Here is a 20,353-nt window from a genome sequence, read left to right on the forward strand (position 1 = left end):
TATCATACAGTTCTTTGTAAGCAAACCATCCTGCAAATATGCCCTAAACCTACGTACCCTTTCAAAATTAAAGTCGTACTTTTCTGCAATCATTGTTGTCAATTGCAGCGAAAATCTCAAGCAGTTGCTTCACGTTCAGTTCCTGGACAGCTTCACTTTCGGTCCGTTCGCTACTGCATTCAGTTTCGATTATTATCCTGTCCTCTTCCAATTGCATCAGCTCTTCATCTATCAGTTCTTGGTCATGGGATGCCAAAACCTCTTCAATATCATCTTCGTCAACTTCCACAAGCCAAACTCACTTTGCCCTTACTTTGTTCACCACGATCGAAATGCTTAATTATGTCTAGTTTTATGCTAAGTGTAGCACCCTTACGAGCTCTTTTAGGCTTTTCCGATACCTTGGAACTTGCTAATGGCTGCTCACAGGCACGTGTTTAAGCAATGCCAGCTAGAATGCAGTTCCGGGGGAGGAGCTTGGCTGCTTGGGGTGTGTGCTGCCTTTTATCGCGTGCTGCCTTTTTTCGTAAGTGAAAACACCTGTTAGCGAAAACAGGTAACTATTGTAGGTCTTCCGTAACAGCGAGGTTTCGTAAAGCGAATGTTCGAAAAGCAGGGGACACCTGTATAAAAAAATCAAACATCGACTTTCAGACAATATAAAGGAATAAAATCACATAAAATAAAGAAATAAAAGTTGCAGTGCAGGAGATTCTAATTCAAAGCTACGGCGAAAAGAAAAGTTTTAAGCCTCGATTTAAAAGAGCTTAAAGTTGGTGCAGACTTCAGATCCTCTGGAAGGTTATTCTATATCTGGAGCATAGTAACTAAAAGCTGCTTCACCATGTTTAGTTTTGACCCTGGGGACTGTAAGCAGATCCACCCCAGACGACCTGAGAGCTCGGGAAAGTTCATAATGCAACAAGAGATGGGAGATGTATTTTGGCCCTAGACCATTCAGTGCTTTATAAACTAGTAGTAATACTTTAAAGTCAATCCTCTGATGGACAGGAAGCCGGTGTAGTGATCTGAGAATGGGAGTGATATGTTCTACTTTCTTGGTCTTAGTGAGGACCCTAGCAGCGGCGTTCTGAGTGAACTGCAGCTGTCTGAGGGAATTTTTACAGAGACCTGTGAAAACGCCATTTCAATAGTCAGGCCTACTAAACATAAATGCAAGGATGAGCTTTTCCAGGTCTTGCTGAGACACAAACCCTTTAACTCTCACTATTTTAAAGATGGTAGTAGGCTGACTTTGAAATTGTCTTAATGTGGCAGTTAAAATTTAGGTCGGAGTCCATCAGAATACCAAGGTAAAACATTTATCAGACATAAGCTGGAGTAATATGTGCAGTTCTAGTTACAGGTTCGGTCTGCTTTCCATGTAATGGCGGTGGTTGAGAGGTTTATTTTGTCTTATGTAAAACTGAGGGCTTTAGATGGGTAGACTGCAGGAAACATTTTCTTGATTATAAATGAATTAAGTTAGAGGAACATTCAAGAGGGACATCATCCAAAGAATGTTGTGTGCATCACTGGAAAGTGTGGGGAAGCACTGGTCTAATGATCACTTAAATTGCCTAGAGATGGAAGGCTACATACCAAGTGCTGTGGAAAACAAGATTAATATGGATGGGTGCCCATGTGGTGGTGTGTATGGTCTGGCTCTGAGGGAGATGTACAATATTACAAAAGGAACTCAAGTCTGCTTATTAGAGAATGAGAAGCAAGAGCAGACCCTTGCCTGCACAATCATGCATTGAGATCATGGTGGTCACGTAATTCTGCCATTTTCCTGCACTATTCACACAGCCTTTGATTCCCTTGATGTCTGGAAATCTGTTGATCTCTGGATGAACATGGCCTCTTGTCCTTTGGGGGAAAATCTCCATGAATTATCTTTCTCCACCAAATTTCTCCTCTTATGACTGGCCTTACCCAGTACTGCGAAAAAGAGTACTGATGTCTATTTGACTTTGTGCAGTCATCATTGAGAACTGGTGATGATGATTTTAATTAAAAAAATTTTGAACTTGGCAATTGGGAGTTGGTCAGAATAACTTTTGATTTCAATAAATTTCTGTTGAATTCTAATCCTGTCTGTGTTTTCATGCATGCAGTGAATTTATAGATTATGGTTAAAAGCAGGGCCCTTGACTAATTTGACGTTCTTTGCTGGTGGCAAAATTGTTACCTTTTTGCAAGGTTAATTTTGGCTATTTATATTTGTGCAGAAAAGAGGAAGTTCCAGCGAAATCACTTCCTGTCACTTTGCCAGAGGAACTCAACAAAATCAGGCTCTCACGGTATAAACTGGAGCGATGGTGTCACATGCCCTTCTTTTCGAAAACAGCAGTTGGGTGCTTTGTTCGCATTGGCATTGGAAACAGCAACGGGAAGCCAGTGTACAGGGTAAGTGTGGATCAGTGGCTAGTGTACAGGGTGAGTGTGCCCAGTGTACAGGATGAGTGTGGAATGTACAGGGTGAGTGTGGAGTGTGGCCAGTGTACAGGGTTAGTGTGGAGTGTGGCCAGTGTACAGGGTAGGTGTGGAGTGTGGCTACAGGTGTGGAAGTTATCAATGGGGGTGGAGAAAACATTTCCTGCTGTGGGAGAATCTAACTGAGGCATCACTTTTTTAAAAACTATACATTTGCCCATTTAGGATAGGATAATTTCACTTAGATGGGGCAATTTTATTCCTCTCTGTCATAATTGTTGAAGCTCTGCTGTGTGGCCACTCAACGGGGCTAATGTCTATTTAGAGCCTTCTTGTAAATCTGTTCTGGTGACCACACTTTACCTTGTTGAATGAAACGCAGACTTTTGACCAAGGCAATTTCTTCTGATTGGACATACAGTACCTGTCTTCAGAATGGTCTCATCATGAATGTTTGTGAGGAGCAATCATTAATACTGTTTTACATGAGATGTTGAAGCAGAATTTTGTGCTCATGCCAGATTCTTCCACTTGGTCTGTGTATTGGCATTCAAGTGTACAACTTTATCTCCTTAAACCATCAACCTGGAATTATCTTGTGAAATTCATCCATGTGAATCCAGTGTCCATTATATCCAATCACAAATTGGGTTCTTAGTGGAAAGTGCCCATTGTCTGAGTGCCAGAGTTTTTCCGCCATCACAATATAAGTTAGGAGTGCGATGGAATGAATTTATCTTATTGTGTGTTGCTCCCAACAGCAATTTAAAAAATTGACACCATCCAAATCAAAGTTGTCGACTTCATTAAATCCCATCTACCTGCCTAAAAATATAACACTTTTGTTATTTGAATTTTAAGCTTTTGCAGGCTATGCTGAGTGACTGAGTGGAAATCTGGCCAACTGAAATTACAGCCCCTTTGTCCCTTAAAATAATCTTCCAGGGTAAATGCAAGTAGGCTTTTTCCACTGAGATTGGGTAAGACTCAAACTAGAGGACATGAATTAAGGGAGAAAGGTGAAATGTTTAAGGGGGCATAGGGAGAACTTCTTCGCTCAGTGTGGTGAGAGTGTGGAATGACCTACCAGTGCAAGTGGTAGATGCAGGGTTAATTTCAACATTTAAGAGAAATTTGGTTAGGTGCACATGGATGGGAGAGGTATAGAGAGCTATGGTCCGAGTGCAGGTCGATGAGACAAGGCAGATTATTGGTTCGGCATTGACTAGGTGGTCCAAAGGGCGTTTTTCTGTGGTTTAGTGATCTATGACTCAAACTCTAAAAGTTTTTTCAGATATATAAAGAATAAAAGAGAGATAAGCGTGATATCAGACCACTGGAAAATTACACTAGAGAGTTAGTAATGGGGGGACAAGGAAATGGCGGCCAAACTTAAATATTTTATGTTATTGGTATTAATAAGGAGAAGATGCTTGGGGAGGTGAAAGGTCTGAAGGTAGCTAAGTCATCTGGAACATTTGGATTACATCCCAGGGTTCTGAAAGAGGAGGCTGAAGAGATTGTGGAGGCATTAGTAGTGATTTTTCAAGAATTACTAGATTCTGGAATGGTTCCAAAGGACTGGAAAATTGCAAATGTCACTCCACTCTTTAAGAAGGGAGGGAGGCGAAAAGGATATTATACACCAGTTATCCTGACTTCAGTGGTTGGGAAGATGTTGGAGTCCATTATTAAGGATAAGGTTTTGGGGTGCTTGGAGGCACAAAATAGGCCAAAGCCAGCATAGTTTCTTTAATGGGTAATCTTACCTGACAAATCCATTGGAATTCTTTGAGGAAATAACAGGCAAGATAGACAAAGGAGTGGCAGTGGAAATTGTTTACCTGGTTTTTCAGAAGGCCTTTGACAAGGTATCACACTAGAGGCTGCTAAACAAGGTAAAGGCCTATGGTATCGCAGGAAAGATGCTAGCATAGATAGAGATTGGCAGACTGGCAGGAGGAAGAGAGTGGAAATAAGCAGGGCCTTTTCTTGTTGGTTGTTGGTAACTTGGGGTGTTCTGCAAGTGGTGTTGGGACCACTTTTAGTGTAATATGACAGAATTGATGGCTTCATGGGCAAATTTGTGGATGATATGAAGATAGGTAGGGGGCAGATGATGTTGAGGAGTCTGCAGAAGGACTGAAACATTAGGAGAATGGTCAAAGAAGGGATAGATGTAAGATAGTGTGGGGAGTGTATGGTCTTTGGTAAAAGAAAAATAAGCGTAGACTATTTTCTAAATGGAGAAAAAAATTCAGAAATCAGAGATGCAAAGGAACTTGGGAGTCATCATGCAGTCCTGTTCTGGAGAAACATTGTTTCGTTTGGTTATGTATACACACCAGATGACTATAAACTTTATTCCCTGAAGGTTAACTTGCAGCTTGAGTCAGTGTTGAGAGGACTAGAATATAAAGGCAAAGATATAATGCTGAGGCTTTATAAGTCATTGATTAAACCACACTTGGAGTATTGTGAGCAGTCTTCAAGATTCGAGATTGCTTAATGTCATTTCCTGTACACAAGTGTAAAGGAGAACAAAATAAAGCCAGATCCAATGCAGCACCACAAAAAGCACATAAGACTATAAGATATAGGAGCAGAAGTAGGCCATTTGGCCCTTTGAGTCTGCTCCGCCATTCAATCATGGGCTGATCCAATTCTTCCAGCCATTCTCACTCCCCTACTTTCACCCCATACTCTTTGATGCCCTAGTTAATCAAGAACCTATCTATCTCTGCCTTAAATACACCCAATGACTTAGCCTCCACAGCCACTCATGGCAACAAATTCCACAGCTTTACCAACCTCTGACTTTTTAATTTCTCTGCATCTCAGTTCTAAAAGGACGTTGTTTGTCCCTCTTGTCCTAGAATCCACTACCATGGGAAATAACTTTGCCATATCTAATCTGTTCAGGACTTTTAACATTTGGAATGCTTCTGTGAGATTCCCCCTCATTGTCCTGAACTCCAGGGAATACAGCTCAAGAGCTGACAGACGTTCTTCATACGGTAACCCTTTCATTCCTGGAATCATTCTCGCGAATCTTCTCTGAACCCTCTCCAATGTCAGTATACCCCTTCTAAAATAAGGAGCCCAAAACTGCACACAATGCTCCACAAGTGCTTTATAGAGCCTCAACATCACATAACACACACAAAATGCTTTTGGAATGCAGCAGGCCAGGCAGCATCTATTGGAAGAGGTACAGTCGACGTTTCGGGCCGAGACCCTTCGTCAGGACATCACATCTTAACATCACATCCCTGCTGTTATATTCTATACCTCTAGAAATGAATGCCAACATTGCATTCGCCTTCTTCAGAACTGACTCAACCTGGAGGTTAACCTTTAGGGTATCTTGCACAAGGATTCCCAAATCCCTTTGCATCTCTGCATTTTGAATTCTTTCCCCATCTAAATAATAGTCTGCCCGATTATTTCTTCCTCCAAAGTGCATGATCATACACTTTCCAACATTATATTTCATTTGCCATTTCTTTGCCCATTCCCCTAACTATCCAAGTCTCTCTGTTTCCTCTACACTACCCGCTCCTCCACCTATCTTTGTTTCATTGGCAAATTTAGCCACAAATCCATTAATACTGTAGTCCATATCACTGACATACATTGTAAAAAGCAGCAGTCCCAACACCGACCCCCGTGGAACTCCACTGGTAACTGGCAGCCAGCCAGAATATTGCCTTTATTCCCATTCTCTGTTTTCAACTGACCAACCAATGCTCCACTCACGCTAGTAACTTCCCTGTAATTCCATGAGCTCTTATCTTGCTAAGCAATAGATAATTGGATAGTTATAGACAATTATAGATAATTGGGCAGTTTTCCAGGGAAGGTGGGACCTGATCCGGTGGGATGGTCTACATCTGAACTGGAGGGGGACAAATATTCTTGAGGGTAGGTTTGCTAGAGAGGCTCCGGTGGATTTAAACTAGATATGAGAAGGGAGTGGAACTAGAGTGTAGGAACAGATGTAGGGAAGAAGGAAGAAAAAGGAAATAGTAAAATTGTTTGCACATTTAGGGATAAACAGAGTAAGAGGTGGAAAATTTCTTAAATGCATTTATCTTAATGCTAGGAGCATTATGATAGAATCATATATCTTAATGATAGAAAGGTGGATGAGCCTAAAGCATGGATTGATACCTGGAAGTATGATGTGGTAGCTATTAGTGAAACATGGTTACAGGAGGGGTGAGATTGGCAACTAAATATTCCTGGATTTAATTGCTTCAGGTGTGATAGAATCGGAGGGACAAGAGGGGGAGGGGTTGCATTGCTTGTCAGAGAAAATATTACAGGGGTGCTCTGGCAGGATAGATTAGCGGGCTCATCTAGGGAGGCTATTTGGGTGGAATTGAGGAATGGGAAAGGTGCAGTAACTCTTATGGGGGTGTATTATAGAATTATAAAATGGGGAGCGAGAATTGGATGAGCAAATTTGTAAGGAGATAGCAGATATTAGTAGTAGGCACAAGGTTGTGATTGTGGAAGATTTTAATTTTCCACATGTAGACTGGGAAGCCCAATCTGTAAAAGGGCTGGATGGTTTGGAGTTTGTAAAGTATGTGCAAGATAGTTTTTTGCAGCAATACATAGAGGTACCAACGAGAGAAGGAGCAGTGTTGGATCTCCTGTTAGGGAATGAGATGGGTCAGGTGACAGAGGTATGTGTTGGAGAGCACTTCGGGTCCAGTGATCACAATGCTATTAGTTTCAATATAATTATGGAGAAGGATCGATCTGGACCCAGTTTTGAGATTTTTGATTGGAGAAAGGCTAACTTTGAGGAGATGCGAAAGGATTTAGAAGGAGTGGATTGGGGCAATTTGTTTTATGTGAAGGATGTAATAGAGAAATGGAAGTCATTTAAAGGTGAAACTTTGAGAGTACAGAATCTTTATGTTCCTGTTAGGTTGAAAGGAAAGGTTAAAAGTTTGAGAGAGCCATGGTTTTCAAGGGATATTGGAAACTTGGTTCGGAAAAAAAAGAGAGATCTACAATAAATATAGACAGCATGGCATAAGTGAGGTGCTCGAGGAATATAAAGAATGTAAAAAAGAATCTTGAGAAAGAAATTAGAAAAGCTAAAAGAAGATATGAGGTTGCTTTGGCAAGTAAGGTGAAAATAAATCCCAAGTGTTTCTACCGTTATATAAATAGCAAAAGGATAGTGAGGGATAAAATTGGCCCCTTAGAGAATCAGAGTGGATGGCTATGTGTGGAGCCAAAAGAGATGGGGGAGATTCTTAACAATTTCTTTTCTTCGGTATTCACTAAGGAGAAGGATATTGAATTGTGTAAGATCAGGGAAACGGGTAGGGAAGTTATGGAAACTATGATGATTAAAGAAGTAGTAGTACTGGAGCTTTTAAGGAATATAAAAGTGGATAAGTCTCCAGGTCCTGACAGGATATTCCCTAGGACTTTGAGGGAAGTTAGTGTGGAAATAGCAGGGGCTCTGACAGAAATATTTCAAATGTCATTAGAAACGGGGATGGTAACGGAGGATTGGTCATGTTGTTCCATTGTTTAAAAAGGGTTCTAAGAGTAAACCTAGCAATTATCGGCCTGTGAGTTTGACGTCAGTGGTGGGTAAACTGATGGAAAGTATTCTTAGAGATGGTATATATAATTATCTGGATAGACAGGGTCTGATTAGGAACAGTCAATATGGATTTGTGCGTGCAAGGGCATGTTTGACAAATCTTATTGAATTTTTTGAAGAGGTTACGAGGAATGTTGACGAAGGTAAAGCGGTGGATGTTGTCTATATGGACTTCAGTAAGGCCTTTGACAAGGTCCCACACGGAAGGTTGGTTAGGAAGGTTCAATTGTTAGGTATTAATATTGAACTAGTAAAATGGATTCAGCAGTGGCTGGATGGGAGATGCCAGAGAGTGGTGGTGGAAAACTGTTTGTCAGATTGGAGGCTGGTGACTAGTGGTGTGCCTCAGGGATATGTACTGGGTCCAATGTTATTTGTCACATACATTAATGATCTGGATGATGGTGTGGTAAATTGGTTGAGTAAGAATGCAGATGATACTGAGATAGGTGGAGTTGTGGATAATGAAGTAGGTTTTCAAAGCTTGCAGAGAGATTTAGGCCAGTTAGAAGAGTGGGCAGAAAGATGGCAGATGGAGTTTAATGCTGATAAATGTGAGGTGCTACACGTTGGTAGGACTAATCAAAATAGGACATACATAGTAAATGGTAGGGCATTGAATAATGCAGTAGAACAGAGGGATCTAGGAATAATGGTGCATAGTTCCCTGAAGGTAGAATCTTATGTGGATAGGGTGGTGAAGAAAGCTTTTGGTATGTTGGCCTTTATTAATCAGAGCATTGAGTATAAGAGTTGGGATGTAATGTTGAAATTGTATAAGGCATTGGTGAGGCCAAATTTGGAGTATTGTCACCAAATTATAGGAAAGATGTCAACAAAATAGAGAGAGTACACAGAAGTTTTACTAGATTGTTACCTGGGTTTCATCACCTAAGTTACAGAGAAAGGTTGAACAAGTTGGATCTTTATTCTTTGGAATGTAGAAGGTTGAGGGGGGACTTGGTAGAGGTATTTAAGATTATGAGAGGGATAGATAGAGTTGACGTGGATAGGCTTTTTCCATTGAAAGTGGAGGAAATTCAGACAAGAGGTCATGAGTTGAGAGTTAAAGGGCAAAAGTTTAGGAGTAACATGAAGGGGAACTTCTTTACTCAGAGAGTGGTGGCTGTGTGGAAGGAGCTTCCAGCAGAAGTGGTTAAGGCAGGTTCGATGTTGTCGTTTAAAGTTAAACTGGACAGCTATATGGACAGGAAAGGAATGGAGGGTTATGGGCTGAGTGCAGGTTGGTGGAACTAGGTGAGGTAAGATTTTGGCATAGATTAGAAGGGCCGAGATGGCCTGTTTCCGTGCTGTAATTGTTATATGGTTAAGCAGCCTCACGTGTGACACGTTCTCAAAGGCCTTCTGAAAATCCAAGTACACCACATCTACTGCATCTCCTTTGTCTACCCTGCTTGTAATTTCTTCAGAGAATTGCAGTAGATTTGTCGGGCAGGATTTTCCTTTTAGGAAACCATGCTGGCTTTGGCCTATTTTGTCATGTGCCTCCAGGTACTCCGTAATCTCATCCTTAACAATCGATTACAACAACTTCCTAAGCACTGATGTCAGGCTAACAGGTCTATAGTTTTCTTTTACATAGTAGAGGAATTAAGGGTTATGGGGAAAAGGCAGGTAGATGGAGCTGAGTTATGGACAGATCAGCCATAATCTTATTGGATGGTGGGGCAGGCTCAATGGGCCAGATGGCCTACTCCTGCTCCTATTTCTTACGCTCTTATGTTCCTTTCTGCTGCCTTCCACCCTTCTTAAATAGCAGAGTAACATTTGCAATTTTGCAGTCATCCAATACAATGCCAGATTCTATCGATTCTTGAAAGATCATCGTTAATGCCTCCGCAATCTAAAAAGATGAAGAACACAATATTTCGAAAAAATATGCACGCAATAAATATAAATACGTAAGATTATATTCATTGTACTACTTCCACCTGCATTAATTGAGCAAGGCTAATGGGCTATCATCTCCAAACACAAGTATTCACGATCAATGTAATGACTAGCCATTCTGGATATGTGAAGTGTTGAAGATGTCCGTGAAGACATCAGTGAGCTGCCATGCACACTCTCTGAATACTTGGTCTAGGATGTTGTTTGGCCCAGCCATTTATGGGGGTTGACTCTGCAAAGTCCTCCTCGCGTCTGCTGCTGTCTTGATCAAGTGGCTATTTACCTGGGAGTTGGATAGCTTTTGTGGCCAATGTTGCCTTGCATGCCTTAAAGCATACCTAAAAGTTGTTTAGAGCATCAGGGACGGAGGCATCGCTGGTACAGTCAATTCCTGCGCTGTTTTTCCTTGCGTAGTCAGTAAAGCCCTTGGAATCCTTATCAGACGGGCGTTCCTGAAATTTATGTGCGTATGCCATCTTGATGCCTAAGTTGAGGATTTTTGGGCCCCTTATCCAAGAAAATACTGTGATATTATTGGAGAAAGTCCAGAGGAGGTTCATGAGAATGTTTCTGGGATTGAAACAGTTAACAGGTGATAGCTCTGGGCCTGTACTCACTGCAGCTTAGAGGAATGGGAGATCTCATTGAAACCTATTGAATACTAAAATGCCTAAATAAAGTGAATGTGGAGAGTATACTTCCTTATAGTGTGGAGTCTAGAACAGCGTTTCTTTAGCCAAAGGGTGGTGAATCTGTGGAGGTCAAGCCATTTGGTATATTTAAAGTGGAGGGTGATGGTTTTTTGATTAGTAAGTGCATCAACAGTTACGGGGTGCAGGGAGGAGAATGCTGTTGAGAGTGATTATAAATCAGCGGAGCAGGTTCGATGGGCCAGGTGGCCGGATTCTGCTCTATCTTGTGGTTTATAATTAACACTTTGGGATAATCCATGTTTAAATCACAATGAAGCAATGATGGAGGACAGCTTTAGTTAATAGATGTCCTCTTGTTCTGTTTCTTTATGGATTACTTCCATCCTTACCAAAGGATGTATGTACCTTGGAGCACAACGGGAATTAGGGAGCTTGAGGGTAATCCAGTAAAATAGCAATGGGATTTATATTATGGAGAGTGACCCTATGATTGAGTGGGGTCAGAAGGCCTGCTCTTCTTTCTGCTCTTGTTGGTTAACCACTGGTTTCCATCTCTAAAGCTCTACCCTTTATTCAGTCTTTGCCAGTTTTTTTGAATGTTTAGTGTGGTGTTCCTCTATCAAAGTGGCACTGCTGCGGATAAAGGGAATGTATTGTAACAATGTGTACAGCTTTCACCCCCTTCCTGCTCGATTACTATATCTGGTATGGTTTCGCTTATTATTGTTAATTTTATTTTGTTCTCCAAATGTTCTGACTTGCTCTACTGTAATCAAGACTCATTGCATTAATTTCACTTCTACAAGGTTTGAATTTAAGAACTTATTGTAAAACATTAACTGGTGGCTTTTGGAGTCCAACATTGCCTCAGTTTGTGTCTCCTACTGCATTTAACTTTGGTATAATGTGAAAGCACTTTCAGTGCTTCATTTAATTTGTCTCAGAAGCACCGACAGGCAGGAGGCAGCGAGTGTGAATAAAGGGGCCTTTTCTGGTTGGCTGTCAGTAACTGGTGTGTTCCTCAGGGGTCAGTATTGGGACCGCTACTTTTCACATTGTTTCAGTGTTTTAGATAATAGAATGGATGGCTTTGTGGCAAAGTATGCGGATGATACGAAGATAGGTGGAGGGATGGTTAGTGCTGAGGAAGCAATGTGATTGCAACAGGACTTGGACAAATTGAAAGAATGGGCAAAAAAGTGGCAGACGGAATACAGTGTTGGGAAAAGGATGATAGTGAGGAGATAATTGATCAGAGTTGCAGGGAAGTAGTCACCCTGAAGTTGCAGGAGGCGAGAGGCTGGGTGACTGTCAGGAGAAATGTGAATAGGCAGTTAGCGCAGAGCATCCTTGTCTGATTCCCCTAAAAATAAGTATACAGTTTTGGATACTGTTGTGGGGGCATGACCTCCCAGGGGAATGCCACAGAGACCAGGTTATTGGCATTGAGCATGGGTCTGTGGTGTAGAAGGCAAAGAGGTAGAAGAGGGGAGCGGTAATGATAGGGGACTCAATAGTCAGAGGAGCAGTCGGGAGATTCTGTGAACATGAAGGTATGTTGCCTCCCAGCTGCCAGGGTCAGGGATGTCTTGGATCGTGTCTACAGCATTTTAGAGAGGGAGGAAGAGCAGCCAGATGTCTGGGTACATATTTGTACCTATGACATGGGAGGGAAAAGTAATGAGGTCCTGAAGAGAGAATTTGGAAAGCTAGGCAGAAAGCTCCAGGATAATAATTTCTGGCTTGCTACCTGTACCATGTGACGGTGAGGGTAGAAACAGGATGATTTGGCAGATTAATATGTGGCTCAGAAGCTGGTGCAGGGGGCAGGGCTTCAGGTTCTTGGATCATTGGGATCTCTTCTGGAGGAAGTATTACATGTACAAAAGGGATGGGTTGCACCTGAACCAAAGGAGGGCCAATATTCTCACAGGCAGGTTTGTTAGAGCCATTGGAGAGGGTTTAAACTAATTTGACAGGTGTGGGAACCGGAATGAAGGGACTCAGGATAAGACAGATGGTAAAATAACATGCAGTCATACTGTCAGGAAGGACAGGAAGGTGGTGGGACAAAATTGTAGCCAGCAGGGTGGGTATCAGTGCATTAGGGATGCAAACCAAAAAGGGTAGCAAATACAGTACTCAAAGTGTTATATCTCTTTGCACGGAGTGTAAGAAATAAGGTGGATAATCTTGTTGCAGTATTACAGATTGCCAGGTATAATGTTGTGGCCATCACTGAATCATGGCTGAAGGATGGTTGTAGTTGGGAGCTGAATGTCCAAGGTTACACAATGTATCAGAGGGATAGAAAGGGGTGGTGTGGGTCTGCTTGTAAAGAATGGCATCAAATCAGTGGAAAGATGTGACATAAGATCGGAAGATGTTGGATCTTTGAGGGTTGAGTTAAGAAACTGCAAGGGTAGAAGGACCCTGGTGGCAATTACATACAGGCCTGCAAACAGTAGCTGGGAGGTGGACCACAGATTCAATGGGAAATAGAACAGGCGTGTCAAAAGGGCAATGTTATGATAGTCATGTGAGATTTCAACATGCAGGTCGATTGGGAAAATCGGGTTGGAAATGAATCTCGAGTGAGTTTGTTGAATGGCTACCTGATGGCTTTTTAGAGCAGTTTGTCATTGAGACCACCAGGGGATCAACTGTACTGGATTGGATGTTACTGAACTGGGGATGATTAGGGAGCTTAAGGTAAAAGAGCCCTTTGGAGCCAGTGATCACAATAAGATTGAGTTCAACTTGAAATTTGATAGAAAATAAAATCTGATGTAGCAGTATTTCAGTGGAGTAAAGAAAAGGAGTTGGCCAGTTTTGGAAGGAACCGCTGCCAGGGGTGACAGCAGAACAGCAATGGCTTGAATTTGTGGGAAAAATACGGAAGGTGCATTCAAAAAACAAAGAAATACTCAAATGACAAAATAGTACAACTGTGGCTGACAAGGGAAGTCAAAGCTAATGTAAAAACAAAAAGAGCAACAAAGCAAAAAATTGCGGAAACATAGAGGATTGAGAAACTTCTTAAAACCTACAGGGAGCAACTAAAAGAATCATTAGGAGGGAATGGATGAAATATGAAAGCAAACTAGCAAACAATATCAAAGTGGATAGTGAAAGCTTTTTCAAGTATGTAAAAAAAAATTTAAGAGATGAGAGTGAGAAAGGATCGCGAGAAAATGAGGCCGGAGAAAGAATAACGGGGACAAAGAGATGGCAGATGAACTAAATGAGTATTTTGCATCAGCCTTCACTGTGGAAGACACTAGCAGTGTGCCAGATGTTGAAGCACTTGAAGGAAGAGAAGAGAATGCAGTTGCTATTACAAGGGAGAATATACACGAAAAGCTGAAAGACCTAAGGGCACATAAGTCCACTCGGACCAGGTGAACTGCACCCTTCGGTTCTGAAAGAGGTAGCATTAGAGATTGTAGAGGCATTAGCAATGACTTTCCAAAGATGATTAGACTCTGGCATGGTGCCAGAGGACAAGAAAATTGCAAATGTCACTACACTCTTTAAGAAAAGGAGGAAGGCAGCAGAAAGGAAATTATAGACCAGTTAGCCTGACCTCAGTGGTTGGGAAGATGTTGGAGCCAATTGTTCAGGATGAGGTGATAGAGTACTTGGTGACACAAGACAAGATAGTACAAAGTCAGCATGGTTCCCTTCAGGGAAAATCTTGCCTGATGAACCTGTCGGAATTCTTTGAGGAGATAACAAGTAGGATAGATAAAGGGGTTGCAGTGGATGTTTTTATATTTGGACTTTCAGAAGGTCTTTGACAAGGTGCCATACATTAGGTTGTTGACCAAGTTAAGAGCCCAAGGTATTACAGGAAAGTTACTGACATTGTTAGAGCATTGGCTGATTGGTAGGAAGCAACAAGTGGGAATAAAAGGATCCTTATCTGGTTGGCCGCCAATGACTGGTGGTGTTCCGCAGGGGTCGGTGTTGGAACCACTTCTTTTTATGCTGTATATCAATGATTTAGATGATGGAATAGATAGCTTTGTTGCCAAGTTTGCAGATGATACAAAGATTGGTGGAAGGGCAGGTAGTCTTGAGGAAACATGTAGGCTGCAGAAGGATTTAGGCAGATTAGGAGAATGGGCAAGAAAGTGGCAAATGACATATAATGTTGGAAAATGAATGGACATGCATTTCAGTAGAAGAAATAAATGTGCAGACTATTTTCTAAACAGAGAGGAAATCCAAAAATCTGATATGCAAAGGACTTGAGAGTCCTTCCTAAAGGTTAACTAGCAGGTTGAGTTGGTGGTGAGGAAGGCAAATGCAATGTTAGCATTCATTTCAAGAGGTCTTGAATACAAGAGCAGGGATGTGATGCTGAGGTTTTATGAGACACCTCACCTTGAATATTGTGAACAGTTTTGGGCTCCTCATCTAAGAAAAGATGTGCTGGCATTGGAGAGGGTCAGAGGTGGTTCACAAGGATGATTCCGGGAACGCAAGGGTTATCATACGAGGAATGTTTGATGCTCCGGGTCTACGCTCACTGGAATTCAGAAGGATGGTGGGGGGGTGGGTTTCATTGAAACATTTTGTTTAAATCCAAAAGCCAATTTTATATACATGGAGACAAGTCAGGCAAATTATTAGCTGGTCTGTTAAAAGCAGATATGGCTAGAAGACAGATCCTGAATATACAAAGACCTGATAGAACTGAAAATACGAAGATCCTAATGAAATTAGTAAGATATTTATGGATTTCTACTCTAATCTTTATAAATCTGAATTTTTAGACAGTTATTACTTCTATGAATAGTTTTTTTCAAAAATTGAATATACCTAAAAATTTCTATTCAAGATAGGAATACATTAGATGCACCTATTAAACAAGAGGAAATAGCAAGGGCTATATCCTCTCTCCAATCAGCTAAGGCTCCGGGACCGGATGGATATGCAGTGGAATTTTATAAGACTTTTACTGATACATTTATACCTCATTTATGTCAAATTTTCACTGATTCTATATCCTCTGGAACTCTCCTGAAACTTTTTATGAAGCTTCAATCTCTTTAATTCCAAAAAAAGATGAAGATTTATCTGAATGCGCTTCTTATAGACTAACTTCTCTATTGAATGTGGATTTTAAAATTCTTTCTAAGATCTTGGCTAATAGACTTGAGAGTATTTTACCAACTGTTATTTCCAGTGACCAAAATGGATTTATTAAAAATAGATATTCACATTTTAACATTTGAAGATTATTAAATATTCATTCTTCTCCATCTAAAGAATCTGAATGTGTTGTTTCTCTTGATGCAGAGAAAGCCTTTAATAGGGTGGAGTGGTCTTACTTATTTGAGGTTTTGGATTTAACCTTGGCCCGGGATTTATTTCCTGGATTAAATTGATCTATCATGCTCCTATGGCTGCGGTTATAACTAATAATCAAAAATCTCCCTATTTTAGATTATATAGGGGTACTTGGCAGGGATGTCCTCTTAGCTCTTTATTATTTAACTTGACCTTAGAACCCCTTGCTATTGCTCTTAGAGATTCTAATACTGTTCAGGGTATTAAGAGAGGGGACAAAATACACAAGGTTTCGTTATATGCAGATGACCTGTTAGTTTATATTTCAGATCCTAGGAAATCTATTCCTTCTATATTTTCTGAATTCAGTAGTTTTTCTGGGTATAAATTAAATTTACATAAAAGTGAGTTATTTCCTATTAATAATTACTCAGATCCAAATCAGCAAGTACCTTTTAGTATGGCTAAAAATTACTTTACCTATCTTGGCATTAAAATTACTAAAAATTTTAAGGATCTCTATAAATATAATGTTTTTCCATTAATTGATTACCTCAAACAAATGCTTTCTAAATGGTCGCCTATGACATTATCATTAATAGGTCAAATTAATGCTATTATAATGATAGTTTTACCAAAGTTCTTATATATATTTCAGGCAGTTCCTTCCTTTATTCCTAAAAAAATTCTTTGACAGAATAGGTTCTATAATTTTATCTTGTATTTGGAACAATAAGAATCCTAGATTGAGTAAACCCTTATTGCGGAAATTAAAAAAAGATGATGGTATGGCTTTGTCAAATTTTAGAATGTACTATTGGGCAATTAATATTCGATATATTACTTTTTGGATTCACTATTCAGATATACATCATGGTTGGATTTGGAGGAAAACTCGATGAAAGGATTCTGTTTGGCCTCATTATTGGAAGCTGCTCTTCCCTTTTTGTTTTCTAAGATTAATAGACAAGATTTTAATCCCATTATTAAACATACATTAAGAATTTGGTTTCAGTTTCGTAGATTTTTTGAGTTAAATAATTTTATTCTTTCTCGTAATATCCATCTCAATTATTTTTTTAAACCATCAATTTTGGATAAGGCCTTTTTAATTTGGAAAACCAAGGGAATAATAACTTTTTCAGATTTGTTTTTAGGGGACTGTTTAATGTCTTTTTCTCAGTTAGTGGATAAATATGATTTATCTAATGTACGCTTTTTTAGATATTTACAAATTGGGAATTTTTTACGTGGTTTGTTGCCAAATTACTCTTCTGCTTATTCACCTAATATGACAGATGCTCTCTTTCAGTTTAACCCATTTCAAAAAGGGTTGATAGCTTTAATCTATAAACGGTTATTGAACTCACGAATGATATCTAATGATAAAATTAAACATGCTTGGGAATCGGAATTTCAAGAGTCATTTTCAGATAATCAATGGAGTAAAATTTTCCATTTGGTTAATAACTCATCCATTTGTGCCCGTCATTCCTTGATACAGTTCAAGGTAGTGCATCGGGCCCATATGTCCCAAAGAAACTAATGCGTATTTTTTCCAATATCAATCCTATTTGTGACAGATGTAATATTGAGCTGGCCACTTGACTCATATGTATTGGTCTTGGATCTGGATCTACAACCTAATTTGCTAACGGCAATTTTTGGGATTATCCCATTGGAAACAGGAAACATTCCTGTTTCCGCTCAACGTATGATAGCCTTTTCAACTATATTGGCTAGGAGAGCCATTTTATTGAAGTAGAAGGATTCTAATCCACCTATGGTCTTTTATTGGCTTTTCTCTATTATGTCCTGTTTAAGTTTAGAGAAAATAAGAAGTCGGACATTTGATACACCCTTTAAATTTGAGCAGATCTGGCAATCTTTTATTCAATATTTTCATTTAATTTGATTTATTACTTTTCCAATTTTTTTTTTGAAGTTTTAGATTTGATCAGAAAGTCTTTCTATTTTTTGGTCATATCCTCAGAATGGACTGCCCAGTCCCCTTTTTATTGTTTCTTTTTTTTGTATAGTGTTCTTTTTTCTTCATTTAAAATTCAAAGTTTCTTTCTTTCCTCTTCATGAACTGATAAGAGGAGAATTGCTGTTTTCTTTTTTATTATATATTATATACTAGCTTAACACTATGTGTGATTTTGATCATGTCTGTCTCAATCTTGGTTTGTATTATTGATAATATATATTTGAGATAGTTCTCCTCTTGTTTGTTTTTATGCTCCTTTTAAATCATTAAAAAGATTAATAAAGAAAGAAAGAAACATTTTGAATGTTGAAAGGCCTAGACGGAATAGATATGGAAAGGGTATATCCCATAGTGGGGGAGTGTCGGACAAGAGGGCACAGCCTCAGGAGAGAGGGGCGACCGTTTAAAACAGAGATGTGGAGAAACTTCTTTAGCCAGAGGGCTATGAATTCGTGGAATTTGTTACCACAGGCAGCCGCGGAGGCCGGGTTGTTGGGTGTACTTGAGGCAGAGATTGATAGGTTCTTGATTGGACACGGCATCAAAGGTTACGGAGAGAAGGCCGGGGAGTGGGGTTAAGCAGGGGGAAAAAGATCAGCCATGATTGAATGACAGAGCAGACTGGATGAGCCAAATGGTCTCATTCTGATCCTGTGTCTTTTGGTCTTATGGTCTTGTAATGCAGTTTGGTAAAAGGAACATAGTGCAGACTATTTTCTAAATGGGGAGAAAATTCAAACATCAGAGGTTCAAAGGAGCTGAAGAATCCTCGTGCAAGACTCCCTGAAGGTTAATTTATAGGTTGAGTCTGATAAAGAAGCCAAATACAGAGTTGGCATTTATTTCAAGGGGAATAGAATATAAAAGCAAGGAAATAAGTATTGTAAATTGTTTTGGGCCCCGTTTCGCAGAAAGGATGTGTTGTCATAGAAAACATACAGCACAATACAGGCCCTTCAGCCCACAAAGCTGTGCTGAACATGTCCCTACCTTAGAACTACCTAGGCTTCTATTTTTCTAAGCTCTGCTGCCGGCAGCCCATTCCACGCACTCACCACTCTCTGCTTAAAAGTCTTACCCCTGACATCTCCTCTGTACCTACTTCCAAGCACCTTAAAACTATGCCCTCCACTTTTCGTGATTTTTATTAACGACCTGGATGTGGGGGTAGAAGGGTGGGTTGGCAAGTTTGCAGACAACACAAAGGTTGGTGGTGCTGTAGATAGTGTGGAGGATTGTCAAAGATTGCAGAGAGACAGTGATAGGATGCAGAAGTGGGCTGAGAAGTGGCAGATGGAGTTCATCCCGGAGAAGTATGAGGTGGTACACTTTGGAAGGACAAACTTCAAGGCAGAGTAAATGGCAGGATACTTGGTAGTGTGGAGGAGCAGAGGGATCTGGAAGTACATATCCACAGATCCCTGAAAGTTGCCTCACAGGTAGATAGGGTAGTTAAGAAAGCTTATGAGGTATTAGCTTTCATAGGTCGAGGGATAGAGTTTAAGAGTGGCAATGTAATGATGCAGCTCTATAAAACTCTGGTTATGCCATACTTGGAGTACTGTGTCCAGTTCTGGTCGCCTCACTATAGGAAGGATGTGGAAGCAATGGAGAGGGTACAGAGGAGATGTACCAGAATGCTGCCTGGTTTAGAGAGTATTCATTATGATCAGAGATTAAGGGAGCTAGGGCTTTACTCTTTGGAGAGGAGGAGGATGAGAGGAGACATGATAGAGGTGTACAAGATAATAAGAGGAATAGATAGAGTGGATAGCCAGCGCCTCTTCCCCAGGGCACCACTGCTCAATACAAGAGGACATGGCTTTAAGGTAAGGGGTGGGAAGTTCAAGGGTGATATTAGAGGAAGGTTTTTTACTCAGAGAATGGTTGGTGCGTGGAATGCACTGCCTGAGTCAGTGGTAGAGGCAGATACACTAGTGAAGTTTAAGAGACTACTAGACAGGTATATGGAGGAATTTAAGGTGGGGGGTTATATGGGAGGCAGGGTTTAAGGGTCGGCACAACATTGTGGGCCGAAGGGCCTGTAATGTGCTGTACTATTCTATGTTCTATGTTCATGCTAGCCATTTCAGCCCTGGGGAAAAGCCTCTGACTATACACACGATCAATGCCTCTCATTATCTTGTACATCTCTATCAAGTCACCTCTCATCCTCCGTCGCTCCAAGGAGAAAAGGCCAAGTTCACTCAACCTATTCTCATAAGGCATGCTCCCCAATCCAGGCAACATCCTTGAAAATCTCCTCTGTACCCTTTCTATGGTTTCCATGGCCTTCCTATAGTGAGTTGACCAGAATTGAGCACAGTACTCCAAGTGGGGTCTGACCAGGGTCCTATATAGTTGCAACATTACCTCTCAGCTCTTAAACTCAATCCCTTGATTGACGGAGACCAATGCACCGATCCT

At 40.5% G+C, this 20,353-nt stretch overlaps 1 protein-coding gene across 2 annotated transcripts in view; it reads left to right on the forward strand.

The window, feature by feature from the left end:
- Positions 1-20,353, forward strand: part of rtf1 (RTF1 homolog, Paf1/RNA polymerase II complex component) — a 217,275-nt gene that overhangs the window by 137,266 nt on the left and 59,656 nt on the right. For both annotated transcript variants that reach the window (XM_063054453.1, XM_063054446.1), the window contains exon 8: positions 2,235-2,412. In XM_063054453.1, the coding sequence (XP_062910523.1) occupies positions 2,235-2,412 (178 nt within the window). The remainder of the gene's footprint in view (positions 1-2,234; positions 2,413-20,353) is intronic.

Source organism: Mobula hypostoma, chromosome 1 (assembly GCF_963921235.1).
Source record: "Mobula hypostoma chromosome 1, sMobHyp1.1, whole genome shotgun sequence".
Classification (NCBI taxonomy): domain Eukaryota; kingdom Metazoa; phylum Chordata; class Chondrichthyes; order Myliobatiformes; family Myliobatidae; genus Mobula; species Mobula hypostoma.